Source organism: Aotus nancymaae, unplaced genomic scaffold, assembly GCF_030222135.1.
Source record: "Aotus nancymaae isolate 86718 unplaced genomic scaffold, 86718_ANA_hifiasm-v0.15.2.pri h1tg000041l, whole genome shotgun sequence".
NCBI lineage: Eukaryota > Metazoa > Chordata > Mammalia > Primates > Aotidae > Aotus > Aotus nancymaae.
Genome location: NW_026988455.1, coordinates 20,784,166 through 20,799,758, shown reverse-complemented (window position 1 = coordinate 20,799,758; position 15,593 = coordinate 20,784,166). Strand labels below are relative to the sequence as shown.

Here is a 15,593-nt window from a genome sequence, read left to right as displayed (position 1 = left end):
GTTTACCCCAACTATTAGCCATCAGCTCAGGCAGTGCTGATGTTGAAATATTCCACAAATGCTGCCACTGGGAGGGTCATTTAGCACTGAGCTAGAAGCACTCTAATTGGGATAGTTGAAAAAATTGATGTCTCCATCCCAAGGTGACAGCAATATCTACGGCAGTGTGGTAGAAACAAGTACTGCAGTTTAAAATTGGGACAAGAAGGAAGCCTCATCCTCTAGACTCCTAAAGTACCTGCTTGTTGAGAAAGAGGACAATAACCTTGATCGTGAGGAGCGTTAGGATGCAGCTTGGGAGCAATGCTGACTAGTTGGTGCCTTCTTTGCAAGGCCACTATTTCAGAGAAATGCTAAACCAAGGCTATTAAAACAACAGCTAAAGTCAGAGTATCCTGTTGCTAGGATAGAGGAGATTGTTAGGTTCCTAGCTTCATAATCTAAGACTCAGTAAGCTTTTTTTTTTTTTTTTTTTTGAGACTGAGTCTTGCCCTGTTGCCCAGGCTGGAGTGCAGTGGTGTGATCTCAGCTCACTGCAACCTCCACCTCCTGGGTTTGAGTGATTCTCTTGCCTCAGCCTCCGGAGTAGCTGGGATTACAGGCATGCGTCACCACATCTAGCTAATTTTTGTATTTTTAGTAGAGATGGGGTTTTGCCATGTTGGCCAGGCTGGTCTTGAACTCCTGACCTCATGATCCACCCTCTTCGGCCTCCCAAAGTGCTGGGATTACAGGCGTGAGCCACTGTGCCTGGCCTAATTTTTGTATTTTTAGTAGAGTTGGGGTTTCACCATATTGCCCAGGCTGGTCTCGAACTCCTGACCTTGTGATCTGTCCACCTCAGCCTCCCAAAGTGCTGGGATTATAGGCATGAGCCACTGAGCCTGGTCTCAGTCAGCTTTTTGACTTAGGTTGTTAGCTCTTCAACAAATTCGGATTATATGATTTATAGATTTGAAAGGAACTTTTATTTTGAGAGAAATTTCTGTGATCATTATCCTACAGGGCAAGGGTCAGCAAACTTTTTCTGTAAAGGGCCAGAGAGTAAATATTTTAAGCTTTGCAGGCTATGCATTGTCAACAACCACTGAACTCTCTCAGGAGGGAAGCAGCCATAGACAAAAGAAACAATAAGCATGATTGTTATCTCAGTCCACTGCTGTAATAGAACACCTTAGAAGAAGTAATTTATAAACAACAGAAGTTTATTGCTCACAGTTCAGGAGGTTGGAAAGTCCAAGATCAAGGCACCAGCAGATTCAGTGTCTGGTGAGGGCCTGTTACTCACAGATGGCACTTTCTATGCATGCTCACTTGGCAGAAAGGCAAAAGAGCTTCCTCAAGCCTCCTTTATAAGGGCATTAATGTCATTTATGAGGATAGAGTCCTCATGACCTAAGGCCCCATCTTTTAATACTATTATGTGGGGGATTAAATTTCAACATATGAATTTGGGGTGAGACAAACATTCAAACCACAGCAACTGTATTTCTTTTTGTTCTTTTTTTTTTTTTTTTTTTTTTTTGATGGAATCTCACTCTGCCACCCAAGCTGGAGTGCAGTGGTGGGACCTTGGCTCACTGCAACCTCTGCCTCCTGGGTTCAAGTGATTCTCCTGTTTCAGCTTCCTGGGTAGCTGAGACTACAGGCATGTGCCACCACACCTGGCTAATTTTTGTATTTTTAGTAGAGATGGGTTCCATCATGTTGGCCAGGCTGGTCTCGAACTCCTGACCTCAAGTGATCCACCCATATTTTGATAAAACTTTGTTTACAAAAACAGGCAGTAGCCTGGATGTTACCCGTGAGCTATGGTTTGCCAAATCCTACAATCAGGCAATCCTATGACACTGAAACCAACACCAAGAGCAGACTGGTAGAGAAGGGCTGTCCCTGGAAGAGTCATCCTACTCATTGTCCAACTCAGACATGAGCTAGAGATCAATGGACAGAGGAGAGCCTCCCAATGAGCAAACCAGGGTCAGTATATTATTAGTTAGCTGCGGCTGCATAACCAATCACCTCAAAACGAATGCATTAGAATAACAAGAGTGGTTTATATATACATTTTATTTTTATTTTTATTTTAGAGATGGGGTTTCACCATGTTGGCCTAGGCTGGTCTTGAACTCCGACCTCAGGTGATCCACCCACCTCGGCCTCCCAAAATGTTGAGATTACAGGTATGAGCCACCACACTCAGCCAACAAGAATGTTTTTAGCCAGGTGTCCATAGATTGATTGCATAGTTCTATTAGTCTGGACTGGGCTGGGCTGACTTCAGCTGCACATGGTCATGCACCTGCGCCAGCTGGATGGTCCAGGATAACCTCATGGCTGTCAATCTACTAGGGTGTTGCGGGTGATGCACCAAGTGCTTATCATCATCTAACAGGCAACCCAGGCTTGTGTTCATAATAGCTGGGACAGTTTCTATAAGAGAGTAGGAGGGTTTAAAGTCTCCTGAGGCCCAGGCTTAAAACTAACATGACATCACTTTTGCCACATCCTATTGCTGAAAGTAAGTAAAGAAGGCAGCCCAGATTCAAGGCGTGAAGCGACAGACTCCAGCTTTTACAGGGAGGAGCTGCAAAATCACTTTGCAAAGGCATGAAGAGAGGGGTGAAGCTTCATGTCCTTTTTTGAAATCTATTATAGGCAGCCAGATTTATCAGATAAAGTAGAAAGTCATGCTACTGCCCAGCCAGGAAGACCTGTGGGTATTAGGGTGTGTTCCTTTCTTCCATTTTTCCAAATGGAAATTTGTTAGGCAAAATTTACAAACAATAAGATTCTCTCATTGCAAGCATGCATTTCAATGACTTTTCGTTAGTTTATAGAGTTGTGCAATTGTCAACTACAGAGTGGTGCAATTTTCTGTTTTAAAACATTTTCATTACCTCCAAAAACTGGTTTAAGCCCTGTTTGCTGTAAGTCCTCACTCCTATCCTCAGCCCTAAGCAACCACTGTCTTTTTTTTTTTTTTTTTTTTTTTTTTAAGATGGGGTTTCACCATGATGGCCAGGCTGGTTTTGAACTCCTGACCTCAGGCGATCCACCCACCTAGGCCTCCCAGAGTGCTAGGATTACAGGCGTGAGCCGCCACGCCTGGCCACCACTGTCTTTAAAATGTTGACTTTTCTGGGAATTTCATATAAATAGAACTATGAGAGAGATGGTCTTTTCTCCTTCCATATCATAATGTTTTTAGGTTTTTTACATATTGTACAATGATCAGTATTTAATTCTATTTTTGCCAAAGTACTCCTATATATGAACATACATACCACATTTTGTTTATCCATTCTGTAGTTAATAAGCATTTCATGTGATTTTCATATGATATTCATGTGATATTGAGACCACTAAGCTGGTCTCAAACTCTTGACCTCAGGTGACCCACTTGCCTTAGCCTCCCAAAGTGCTAGGATTACAGGCGTGAGCCACTGCGCTGGCTTCAAGGTTTCTTTTAAAACACAAAGCATTTTTTAAAAAATTTGAATGAAGTTTAATTGGCTGGGCTGGCGGGCAGGGGGTAGTTCATGCTTATAGTCCTAGCACTTTGGGAGACCAAGGTGGGAGGATCCCTTGAGCCCAGCAGTCTGGGCAACGTGTTGAAACCCTGTCTCTACAAAAAAATACAAAAATTAGCCAGGCATGGTGGCATGCCCCTGTAGTCTCAGCTACTCAGGAGGCTGAGGTGGGAGGCTCACTTAAGCCTAGGAGGTAGAGGTTGCTGTGAGCCCAGACTGCATGGCCCAGGAAATGTAGCTTTTAATCCAGCCCTTGCAATACAGGGAGTAAGGAAATAAATGGAGAAATGGATTGTGAATGAAAATAAACAATATTGGCTGAGTGCAGTGGCTCACACCTGTAATCCCAGCACTTTAGGAGACCGAGGCAGGCAGATCACCTGAGTGTAAGGTCTTTTAGGCCAACTGACTGCACCATGGATGGCATTGTAACTTCTGTGACCTGCACGTATACTCCAGATGAGTTCCTGGAACTAGAAAATCTGAAGTAACCAGAAAACCACAAAAAGGGGAAGAATGATCAACCTCTGGAGTGCCGAATTAACTTGGAGACATTCTTCTATTGTTCCTTATTCCTGCCTCAACTGATAAGCAACTGGACTTTGTAACTGACCTTGGTCAACCTCATGACTCGAGACCTTAGGACCCCCTCCCAGCTTGCAAAAACTGCCCTGAACTATTATTTCTGTAACTTTCCACTGCCTATTCCAAACGTGTAAAACCAACTCCTATCCCACCACCCTCCACTGACTCTCTTTTCAGACTCAGCTCACCCGCACCCAGGTGAGTAAATAGCCCTATTGCTCACACAAAACCTGTTTGGGGGTGTCTCTTCATTCATAGCATGCTGAGGTCAGTCAGGAGTTCAAGACCAGCCTGGCCAACATGGCAAAACCTTGTCTCTACTAAAAATACAAAAAGTTGCTGGGTGTGGTGGCACGTGCCTCTAATCCCAGCTACTAGGGAGGCTGAGGCAGGAGAATGGCTTGAACCGAGGAGGCAGAGGTTGCAGTGAGCCAAGATCACACCACTGCACTCCAGTCCGGGCAACAGAGCAAGATTTCATCTCAAAGAAAAGAAAAGAAAATAGACAATGTCTAGCACTGCAACTGTGGAAGGGAATTCTTGCGATAAAAATACTATTTGGAGTTTTGACATGATGAAGTTAGGAGATCCACAAATCTTCTCCCCCACAAAGCACATGTGATCTGTAGAAAACCATCAAGGCAGTTAAAAAAAAAAGTTTCAGTGCTCTAGAAATTTGCCAAATATGCATATCAAAGTGAGAAGTGTTCATTCGTGACAATTGCTTAGGCCAGACACAGTGGCTCTTGCCTGTAATCCCAACACTTTAGGAGACTGAGAGGGGGCAGATTGCTTGAGCTCAGGAGTCGGAGACCAGCTTGAGCAACATGGTGAAAGCTATTCTCTACAAAAAATACAAAAATTAACCAGGTATGGTGGTGTGCACCTGTAGTTCCAGCTACTTGGGAGACTGAGGCCGGAGGATCGCTTGAGCCCAGGAGGTGGAGGTTGCAATGAGTCAATATCACACCACTGTATTCTAGCCTGGGCAACAGAGTAAAACTCTGTCCGAAAGAATAGAAAAGAAAAGAATTTTTTGAGACAGAGTCTCACTCTGTCACCAGGCACCAGGCTGGAGTGCAGTGGCATGATCTAGGCTCACTGCAACCTCCACCTCCTGGGTTCAAGCAATTCTCTGGCTTCAGCCTCCTGAGTAGCTGGGACTACAGGTGCCTTGAACTCTTGACCTCAGGTGATTCACCCGCCTCAGCCTCTCAAAGTTCTGGGGTTACAGACACGAGCCACCATACCCCACCTGGGACAAAGATCCTTGGATGTCCATCATACAGCATGAAAGTGTGGGGGCTGCCATATGACTCACCATGTGGGTGGTCCAAGCCACATATACCTGGCAGGCCATCACCTGCTGGGGAGATGGCTTTGCTCCTCAGCCAGTGAGGGGCAGAGAGGAGATCAGGAGGAGAAGGCGCTTACGTGGGTAGGCAGAACTCTCCAGGGAGCAGTGAGGAAGGGGAGGCTGAGCTGCCAAAGTGACCACACATCAGGTTAGGTTTGAGCCTGGGCATGTCTGTGTGAGGACACTACCCGCCTTTGCCTGGGTCCCGGGGAGCCTTTATTTACATCTTGGTTGGGAGAACATCACTTCCCATTGTTGCCGGGCCCCTGGCTCAGCAGTCCAGTTCTCCTAGAGGGAGCCATTGGCTGTTCCCTGACATCCCTGAAGTCCCTCTTCCTCCCACCTCTGCCAAGGCAGCCTCTGTTCTCCTATGCATCCCACCTTCCTTCTGGAGGGGGCTTGTGTCCAGGAAGTGGTGCGTCCCTTTTCCAGTTCCCCTTCCCACTGAGAGCCTGACTCCTGAGGGACCTTGGCTGGTGTCCCTGATATGGGCCGAAGACTCACTAGGCCTCGTCAAATCTGCCCTCCTGGTGCTGACACTCTAGAAGGACACAAATGCACAAAGGTGAATATGCACAACATACAGTATGCAAGAGAGGGAGGGAAATAGAGCTGGGAAAGGAAGTCAACAGCCACGAGTGTGTAACCAAAAATGAAATTTGAAGGTCCTGCAACCATCTGAATGGACTTCCTCCTCAGCCAGGGCACTCTAAAATTTAATATGAAAGACTAACCTGTTCAGGCCATGACAGGAAGTGGGGGTTGGACATGCCTCATTGTACCCAGCAATACCAACAACACAAACCTTATATCTGATAAGAAATATTTACAGTTATCCGGGCGTGGTGGCTCACACCTGTAATCCCAGCACTTTAGGAGCTTAGGCAGGTGGATCATGAGGTCAGGAGTTCGAGACCAGCTTGGCCAAGATGGTGAAACCCCGTCTCTACCAAAAAATACAAAAATTAGCCAGGCGCAGTGGCAGGCACCTGTAATCCCAGCTACTTGGGAGGCTGAGGCAGGAGAATCTCTTGAATCCAGGAGGCGGAGTGAGCCAAGATCATGCCACTGCACTCTAGCCTGGGTGACAGAGCAAGACTCCATCTCAAAAAAAAAAGAAAGAAAGAAAAAGAAATATTTACAGTATCTCTAAAGCCTGCTATGTAAAGGCTTTGTCTGCTTAATAAAACCTCAGCCTTTACAACCCCTTATCATAACCCAGATATTCCTTTTCACTAATAATAAATAACTCTTTCAACCAATTGCAGTCATAATATGTTTAAATCTACCTATGACCTGGAAGTCCCCCCACCCCCTGCACACTTCAAGATGTCCCACCCTTCTAGATGGAACCAATGTAAATCTTACATGTATTGATTGACGTTTTACTGTGATGGGAAAGGGGTTCCGATCCAGACCCCAAGAGACGGTTCCTGAACCTCATGCAAGAAAGAAAGAATTCTGGGTGAGTCCATAGAGTAAAGTGAAAGCAAGTTTATTAGGAAAGTAAAGGAATAAAGAGTGGCTACTCCACAGGCAGAGCAGCGGCATGGGCTGCTTGACTAAGGGAACTTACGGTTATTTCTTGATGATATGCTAAACAAGGGGTGGAATATTCATGAGTTTTCTGGGCAAGGGGTGGGCAATTTTCAGAACTAGGGTTCCTCCCCTTGTTAGGCCACATAGGGTAACTTCCTGACGTTGCCAGGCATTTGTAAAGTGTCATGGTGCTGGTGGAAGCGTCTTTTAGCATGCGAATGCGTTATAATTAGCACATAATGAGAAGTGAGGTTGACCAAAGGTCACTTTTATCACCGTCTTGGTTTTGCTGGGTTTTAGCTGGCTTCTTTACTGCAACCTGTTTTATCAGCAAGGTCTTTATGACCCTATCTTGTGCCAAACTCCTATCCCATCCTGTGACCTAGAATGCCTAACCTCCTGAGCATGCAGCCCAGAAGGTCACAGCCTTATTTTACTCAGCCCCTGTTTGAGATGGAGTTGCTTTGGTTCAAATGTCTCTGATATTATGCCTCCCAAAAATGCATAAAAGCAAGCTGTACGTCGTACATGTCATCAGGACCTCCTGAGGCTGTGTCACGGATGCATCCTCAACCTTGGCAAAATAAACTTTCTGAATTAAGACTCGTCTCAGATACTTTTTGGTTTACAAGAGCTACACAAGACGAGCAGGGAAGGAAGAAGTCAGGGAAGGGCCACACTTGAGCGTGCAAGGCCTTGGAGGTAGCTGTGATGATTTGGCTTTGACTCCGGGAGGGTTTTGAGCAGAGTGGGAATGAGACCTGACTTGGAAACTCTAAGGAAACTCTTGGCTGCCCTGCTGTGAGAGAAGCCTAGGGGAGGGTGGAGGCAAGGAGGCAATGAGGGGGTAATGGTAATTGTCCAGGTGAGAGGGACAGGGGTAGAGAAATTCCAGGCAAAAAGGGTGGGTCCCTGGGGAATTGTCACTGTCAAGCCAAAAAGCCTGAAACCACAGCCAAAGTGAGAACTTATATCCCTGTTTTCCCACTCAAAAGGCACCTTTTCCTAAACCACCCATGGCCCCACCCTGCCCCATCCTGTGCCTATAAAGACCCCAGGCTTGAGGCAGAGTTTGCAGTGAGCCAGGATCATACCACTGCACTCCAGCCTGGGCGACAGAGTGAGACTTAGTCTCAAAAAAAATAAAATAAAAGACCCCAGGCTCAGCTGGCAGAGAGGAGAAGCAGCTGGATGTTGGGGACTACAGCTGGACATTGGAGAGAAGCGGTTTGACTTCAGAGAGACAGCTTGATGGTGTAACTTTGGAGAAGAGTCCGGCCAGAGACAGACGGACTTGAGGCGAAGATTACCTGCCCGTCCCTTTTCCAGTTCCCCTTCCCACTGAGAGCCACTTTCATTGTCCAATACAATCCCCTGCGTTTACCATCCTTCAATTTGTTCATGTGACCTCATTTCTCCTGGACACTGGACAAGAGCTTGGGAGCTACGAATGCAGGTACAAAAGAGCCCACTGTGCTGTTAACACTTAAGTCGTCTGCGGAAGGCAGAGCTGAAAGAGTACTGTAACATGCTCACTGGGGCTTCGGGAGTCACAGGCACCCCTGCCTGGATCTTGTGGTGGGGCCTGCGTGGAGATCGCTCCTGCTGGTGTCTGAAAGTGCTCACTCTGGCTCCTGCACCCACTCACCTGTGTGCTCACTCCCACAAGGGAGGGAACACAGTGGGTTTGAGTGAGTGGAGTTTGATCCCGCCAGTGCCAGGGCAGCTGGCCGGTTCCAGCGCCCATTCTCTCCAGTTCCCACCCTCATTTGCTGGTGCACTCCCTCCCGTGAGGAGTTGAGAGCAGTGGGCTGAGTAAGGGAGGCACCCCTGTCTTGGTCCTTCATGGGTCCTGTGAATGGGTCAGGGAAATATCCTGCTTCACAGGCAGAGTTGAGGGGTGGTGGGGAAGGCAAGAGGCTCTCCTGCCAGGTTTGTTTTGAAGCAGGGCAGTCTTTGCTGACTGATCGAATGGGTGAGGGGGTGGGAAGTCAAAGGTGATACTAAGGATTTGGCCCTGGGCCTGTTTCTGCATTTGTAAAACAGGTGGTGTCATTTCTACCCCTCAGGGTGTTGTGAGGATTGAATGAGAAGATATAAGTCACATACCTGGCAATGCTGGGGACACATGAGGAGCTCAGTAAGGGGTGGCTCATTATCTGCTGCCAGGATCACCCTATTTCTCCTATCCTTGCAAGCCTCCTATTCCTGCAGCCTTGGGCTGGCCAATTCCTGTGCATTCTGAGTCTCCTTCAGGTGTCTTCTCAGGGAAGCCTTTCCTGATTCATCCCGTCACACAGCGAAGCTCCCATCCAGAACTGTCCCTTCTGCCAGGAAGGAAGCCCACAAGGACAGTGACAGACCTTCTGCCCCCAGCACCTAGGAGAGTCCTTACCTGTAACAGAATGTGCCTGAAGCCTTCCCTGGCCTCACTTCCACCACCACCTGTCTCCAAGTTCAAAGCGCTGTGGTCAGTCTCTGCGCGGGCCCCCCATGGTCTTTCTCCCTCCCTCCTCAGACTTGCCCCACGGGAAGGTATGGGTAGGGCTGGGGAGGTTTGAGTCAAGTCAGCCTGGATCAGGCGCAGGTGTTTTCCTGAGGCTGTGACCCTGGGCAAGTCACTGCTGAGCATCAGTCCCTCCTTTGCTAAGTGCACACTCAAATAAGGCTTGTTCCTTCTTTACACTAGGAGCTCTCCCACTCACAGTTAACAATTTGCCCAGCCCAAGACAGTCCCAGGCAAACCGGGCTGGTTAGTCATCCTATTCGTACTACAGCTCAACTCCTTAAAATTAATTTCACAAGCCAAAATATGACACATTCTACTCAGACAAACAAAACACTGTAAAGAATCAGGGCTCCTTGGGGAATGGCTGATTTCAGGTCTGGGACACAGAGAGCACAAAATGATGTTGGAACAATTTGCATCAGACATCAAGGAAGTAATAACAGTAATAACAAATTACGATGTTTTGAAGACATGGAGCCAGCTTGGAGGAGCTCCCACGGGCCAAATCTGTTACCATTTGAGCATCAAACCAAGTAAGGAAAGTAATGGATTGTAACCTGCAGAGTAAAACCAGACTCCATGCATCCATACTGCTAATGAATGAGTGAGAAGGGAATGAATAAGAAGGGATAGCTGCCTCACAGTACAAAGACAAATCATAAATGGAGAAGGACTAACGGAAATAGAAAAGCAGCAAGTATGGTAATAATTATTTCAGGCAAGAAGTAGTCATGAATGCTAAAACTAGTGGGTCAAGGTTTGAGGAGTGATAGGCTATTTCTATGATTGCAAAGTATTCACTCATCACACTAATTACAAAAGAAAAACCCGGCATCGACCAGCCTGACCAACATGGAGAAACCTACTCTCTACTTAAAAAAAAAAAAAAAAAAAAAAATAGCTGGGAGTGGTGGCACATGCCTGTAATCCTAGCTACTCGGGAAGCTGAGGCAGGAGAATCGCTTGAACCTGGGAGGTGGAGGTTGCAGTGAGCGGACGTCACGCCACTGCACTCCAGCCTGGGCAACAAGAGCGAAACAAACAAAACAAAAAAGAAAGAAAGAAAAACCCATCATCGATCAGTGAGATGCAAATCAACATCATGTGCTTCAACAGGTGCTCAGAAAACTCAGCAACATCTCAGTGACAGTCCTGCCAGAAACACATAACCGCATCTCCCCATGAGCATGTGCACTGGGGAGTATGCACTGCACTTATCAGAAAGGTCAGATCAAAGGAGACTTAGGAAACCTGATGACTGAATGCAACTGGATCCCGGACCAGAAAAACAATACTGAAGCTCTCCAGTATGGTGTCTGGCCCTCGTGCAATTGGTGTGTGGACTGTGCATTAGACAGCGTCAGTACCCTCTGCGCTGTGATTACTGCTGTTATAGCTTCTTTCTAATTTGGTCTTGAGGAAGAGTGGCCATAAGCCAAGACAGCCACTCTCTAGAACTGACTGGGTGTGGGGGTCAGGTGGAATACAATGAGAAAGTAAAATTAAAAGGTATAAAACAAAAGAAATTTCTTATTCTTAGGTCCCGGCGAGGTTAGGGGTACCTATGAGAGGTTACAGGCAGGAGGGGAGGGGCAACGAGAGATAGTGGGAAGGAAGGGACCATGCCCGTGCTAGGGTCCAAGGGGCTCATTCTTTAGGATTTCCCTTGGGGACTGTGGACTGGCCAAAGAAAACACGAGGGAAGGATGAACTCATTTGCAGTACTCTGATACTGGCCATTAGGTGCTATGGCGGTAGACAGCTATGGGGTGTGCTGGGCTTTAGGTCAATGAGATAAGGAATAAACGGGCTATCTTACACACCACCATACATGGAGAAGTGTTACCCAGGCCAAGGCAAGGGGTACGACTGGCTTTCAAACAGCTTAAGACAGGCCTAAAAATAGATTCGGAGACAACAATTACATTTACCACGTTTAAGACCCTGTATTAATGGAAATGTCTTTATTCCCAAGAAATAGAGCTTGAAGGTCTGAGGGGCGGTGCTGAGGTTCCCGCTGGCCCCTGGGCGCCCCTGCTGGCCAGTCCTCCTCCCGCCCCACGACGCCTGCAAAGAGCTTGCGTCGCAGTCCCCGGGTTTCCAGCAGCAGCCGTTCACCGCGCTCTCGGATGCGCTTCTCGCTCGCGGTCTCCAGGGTTCTGTTGGCGTTGTGCGTCCCACTGTCGGGAGCTCAGTCCTGCCGCCCACACCCGCCTCCGCCTGGTGGTCCTCTCGACAGCCGCCTTGCCACCCGCGTGGCCGCCGGCTGCAGGAGGCACAAGGGGGAGCAAGGAGCGGCGGCCGAGCGGTACGCACAGCTCTGAGTGCGGGGAAGGCTGCGAGGCCGCGCCCACTTGGCTGCCGTCCAGTGCACTGCAAGGCGCCGGTGCATCCGGCTCTGACGCTGGCGGCGCGGGCCAATCACGGCCGGCGATGGGTGGGCGCGGGGCTGGACGGGCCTTGTAGTCGGTGCGCGAGCAGGACTACTGTACCCACAGTTCCCTGGGCGGCGGCGGCGTCAGTGGCGGCGCCCGAGGGCCCGCCCCTCACAGGGCGCGGACCACTCACAGCCGGGGGCCGGGCGGGCGCCGGGCACGATGGATCTCGTAGTCCGAAGGCGGGCTGGACTCCATCCCCCAGCGGGCCTCGCGCGCCGGAGAGGCGGAGCCGTGCGGCGGCGCGGGCGGGCGGCCGTCGGGGCAGGGCGGCGGCGGCGGCGGCGGCGGCGGCTGAGGAGGGCCCGGCCTGCGAGAGCCTCGGTGGCAGCCGGCTCGGTCCTCGGCCACCATGTCGGCGCCGTCGGAGGAAGAGGAGTACGCGCGGCTGGTGATGGAGGCGCAGCCGGAGTGGCTGCGCGCCGAGGTGAAGCGGCTATCCCACGAGCTGGCGGAGACCACGCGTGAGAAGATCCAGGCGGCCGAGTACGGGCTGGCGGTGCTCGAGGAGAAGCACCAGCTCAAGCTGCAGTTCGAGGAGCTGGAGGTGGACTATGAGGCTATCCGCGGCGAGATGGAGCAGCTCAAGGAGGTGAGCCGAGCCGCCCTGTGGGCGTCGGGGCCTGTGGGCGTCGTCCCTGGCACGGGGGCGGCCAAGGTCAGCTTACCAAGTCGAGCCGGCAGGGGTGGGTGGCGGGGGCGCGGGCCCAGAGCGGGGGACCCCGGCAGCATATGGGAGTGGGCCCGGCCTTGGCTAGCAGGCCGGTGCCCTGGCCGTTGCCGACGCCGCTGCTGCAGGAGTCCGGGCGCCCTGCCGCCTCCTGCGGCTGCCCGCCTGCTTCTTTGCGGACCTAGGCGGCCCGGGCGGGGCGGGGCTTCGTAAGAGCTGATGCTCTGCGGTGGTCGCTGTTCCGGGTGTGTCTGAGTGTGGGGTGAGGTTGGAAGGGCAGTGGCTGAGCCGAGAGCTGAGGCTACGGATGCTGGTGACCCTCTGGGAGAGACCGAGGATGGGCCTGGGTCTGGGTGGCTGCGGCTCTGTCACCTTCAGGCAAATCACTTCCCCTCTCTGGGCACAGCTACTTTCGGAGCGTTTCTGCTTTTTTCATGAGTGCCTCCAAGGTGGGGAGATGTGGACAGCGGCATGAGTGAGTGGCGGCTCGGGGTTGCACATGGCGGTTGTCCCTGGCATGGGTCCCCCAGTACCCCGGTCCCAGGCCCAGCGCTCTGTCCTCATTGCCGGGATTGTACTCCCACCAGCTAGCATGACTTCCCTGGCCCACTTCCTGTCCAGCCCCCCCCCGCCTCGGGTCCTTCCTCTCGCTGTGGCTGTTTGTGTTCCCCTCGGACGGAGACCTCAGTGGTCTGTGTCATTCCCACTGTGGGGAGAGGAGGTTAGACCGCCAGTCTGGACAGTCCTTCCCCAGCTTCTCTTCTCTCCTTCCCTGACTCCATAGCGCTGTTGGCAGGAGTTGCTTTCTGGGAGGATACCCCAGGGTTTGGATCCAGGTTCTGCCCCTTGCAAGTCATGTGGCTTTGGGTAGAGGCCCTCCCTGAGCCTTAGCTTCTCCATCTGCCAAATGGGACTGCAGTACTGCCTGCCCAGAAAGGATTGTTATGAGGGTCATGTATTTGGAAAGGGCCGGTGTGGGGTCAGGAATGTAGCCTGACAGTGTGCCCCCTTCCCCTCTTGACTGTGTCCTGGTGAGCCCTTGGCTCTTGGTCTCCAGGCTTATCACCTGGCACCTCTGCTCCGAATTAGCCCAGATAGGTGCCTAAACCATTTGCAACCTTCCTTGCCTCCCCCTTGTCTGGGGAGACCAGTACAACCTTCATCTGTGGAGAGGAGAGAATGAGTCCAAGCAGGTGCTTAAATCAGGGTCTGGGCAGAGCAGGTGCTCAGCTAGTACCATTCTGAGCCTGGGCAAGCGGGAGCGGGGTCCTCCATCACCCTCAGGACTCGAGTCTGTTGTCTGTCAACAGGTACTGACGCCTTCTGCAATTCAGGCTCCAGTGGCTCTGGAGCTACAAGAGGGGTGAGATGCAGCCCCTCCTACAAGAGTCCCTATCTTAGGGTGGGTCATGTGACCAGGAGGCGGTGGGGTGGAGGGGGAAGGGGGGACTGTGAGAATATGGAGTGGGAGTGGTCTCCTGTAGTGGGGCTCACCCTCTCCAGCAGGCAGCACTATCTGTTAGAGCACATTTCCCTCTGCACACAGAGAAGCAGCCCTCATCCTCCTACCGAGTGCATTATGAGCCGCTCCTGGGCAGCCTCTAAAGTCCCTATCTCTGTTCACAGCTTGGGTTTGGCAGTGTTCTCTGTGAGAAGGGTTTGTCACTGACCTAACTTGTCCTCACTTGTGTGCCCTTCATTTGTCAGCTCTTTGCAATTCTGACACAAACGTTTTGGCACAGTGAAGAATCTTGGCGTTTTCGTGGCATGTAACTGGAGGGCGAGTCCCTAGCAGAATCGGGAAGAGGGTGTATCTGTTTCTGTGGGTGATCTTTAGGCTTGCTTGTTTTTGTCACCACCTGGCTTCCCCATGTACTGACCACATGGCCTTGGATAAATTATTGCTCTTTTCAGAACCTAGTTCCCCTTTGTAAAGTGGGATAGGAATGTTGCTGCTCAGAGTCCCTAGCAGAGTCTAGAAGAATGTGCATCAGCGTTTCAGTTTCAGTAGATGTTGCCAAAAAGTTTGTACTACCAGTTCAGCCCCCATCAACAGCATGCCTGTTCTTCACACCCATGCCAACACAGGGTCTTGCTAATCTATTTAATTATGGCCAGTATTATAGTTGAAAATATTAACTTTTTTTTTTTTTTTTTTTTTAAGATGGGGGTTTCACCATGTTGGTCAGGCTGGTCTTGAACTCCCGACCTCCCTCCTGCCTTGGCCTCTAAAGTGCTTGGATTACAGGCATGAGCCACCACGCCCGGCCAAAAATATTAACTCTTTATTTAAAAAAAAAAAACCACAAGATTTAAGGAGACAATAATTGTAGGGTATTTTCTTTCTCGTATAGAGAGGTGTACCACCTTAATTCTTTAAAAAACTTCATTTCTTGAGCTGAAGTGCGTTTAGTTACTAACAAATTGTGCTGCAAATGGAGTTGCTTGGACTCCTGCCCCGCCTTTGTAGATAATAGGATTGTTGAGGGAAGGAAGCTGGCCTGCTGGTCCCAGTGTGTGGATTTATGAACAGAGCTGAGGAGGGTCCTGTGGTGAGGAGGGTCCTGTGGTGGGGAGTGGGAGACAGTGCCAGTCCTGCTGACATGGCACAGTGCTGGCTGAGGCCACGAGTGAGGAGGGTGCCCCCTGGTTGATTTTTGCCTAATCGTAATTTCTTGAACCTGACTCAGTAAGGGCCATGTGTATCCAGTTCCCACTGTGCTCTTTCCCTTCCTCTCCCTGGAATGGTGGGGAAGAGAATTAGATGGGTTTTGGTCAGTGACCTAGTGTTCCTAGTCCTGTGTGGCCCTGGGACACTTCTCTCTCTGTTCTCAGCTGCAGCTTTAAGGAGACAGGTGTGCTGGGGTGGCAGCCTCCAGGGCACAGGCAGGGACTATAGGTAGGTGGGATGAGACTAGGTGCCCATGTGGTCCTCATGGTCAGGGGACAGTGATGGAGGAGGTCT

The 15,593-nt window shown here is 50.3% G+C and overlaps 1 protein-coding gene and 1 pseudogene across 2 annotated transcripts in view; one reads left to right on the top strand and one right to left on the bottom strand.

Annotated features, from left to right (window-relative positions):
- The window catches only part of LOC110569001 (protein FAM181B-like), a 31,913-nt pseudogene extending 25,668 nt beyond the window's left edge, over window positions 1-6,245 (bottom strand).
- A 5,975-nt stretch (window positions 6,246-12,220) lies between these two features.
- BICD2 (BICD cargo adaptor 2) overlaps window positions 12,221-15,593 on the top strand; it is a 53,037-nt gene continuing 49,664 nt past the window's right edge. For both annotated transcript variants that reach the window (XM_012472225.3, XM_012472224.3), the window contains exon 1: window positions 12,221-12,550. In XM_012472225.3, the coding sequence (XP_012327648.1) occupies window positions 12,311-12,550 (240 nt within the window). In that variant the 5' untranslated portion in view covers window positions 12,221-12,310. The remainder of the gene's footprint in view (window positions 12,551-15,593) is intronic.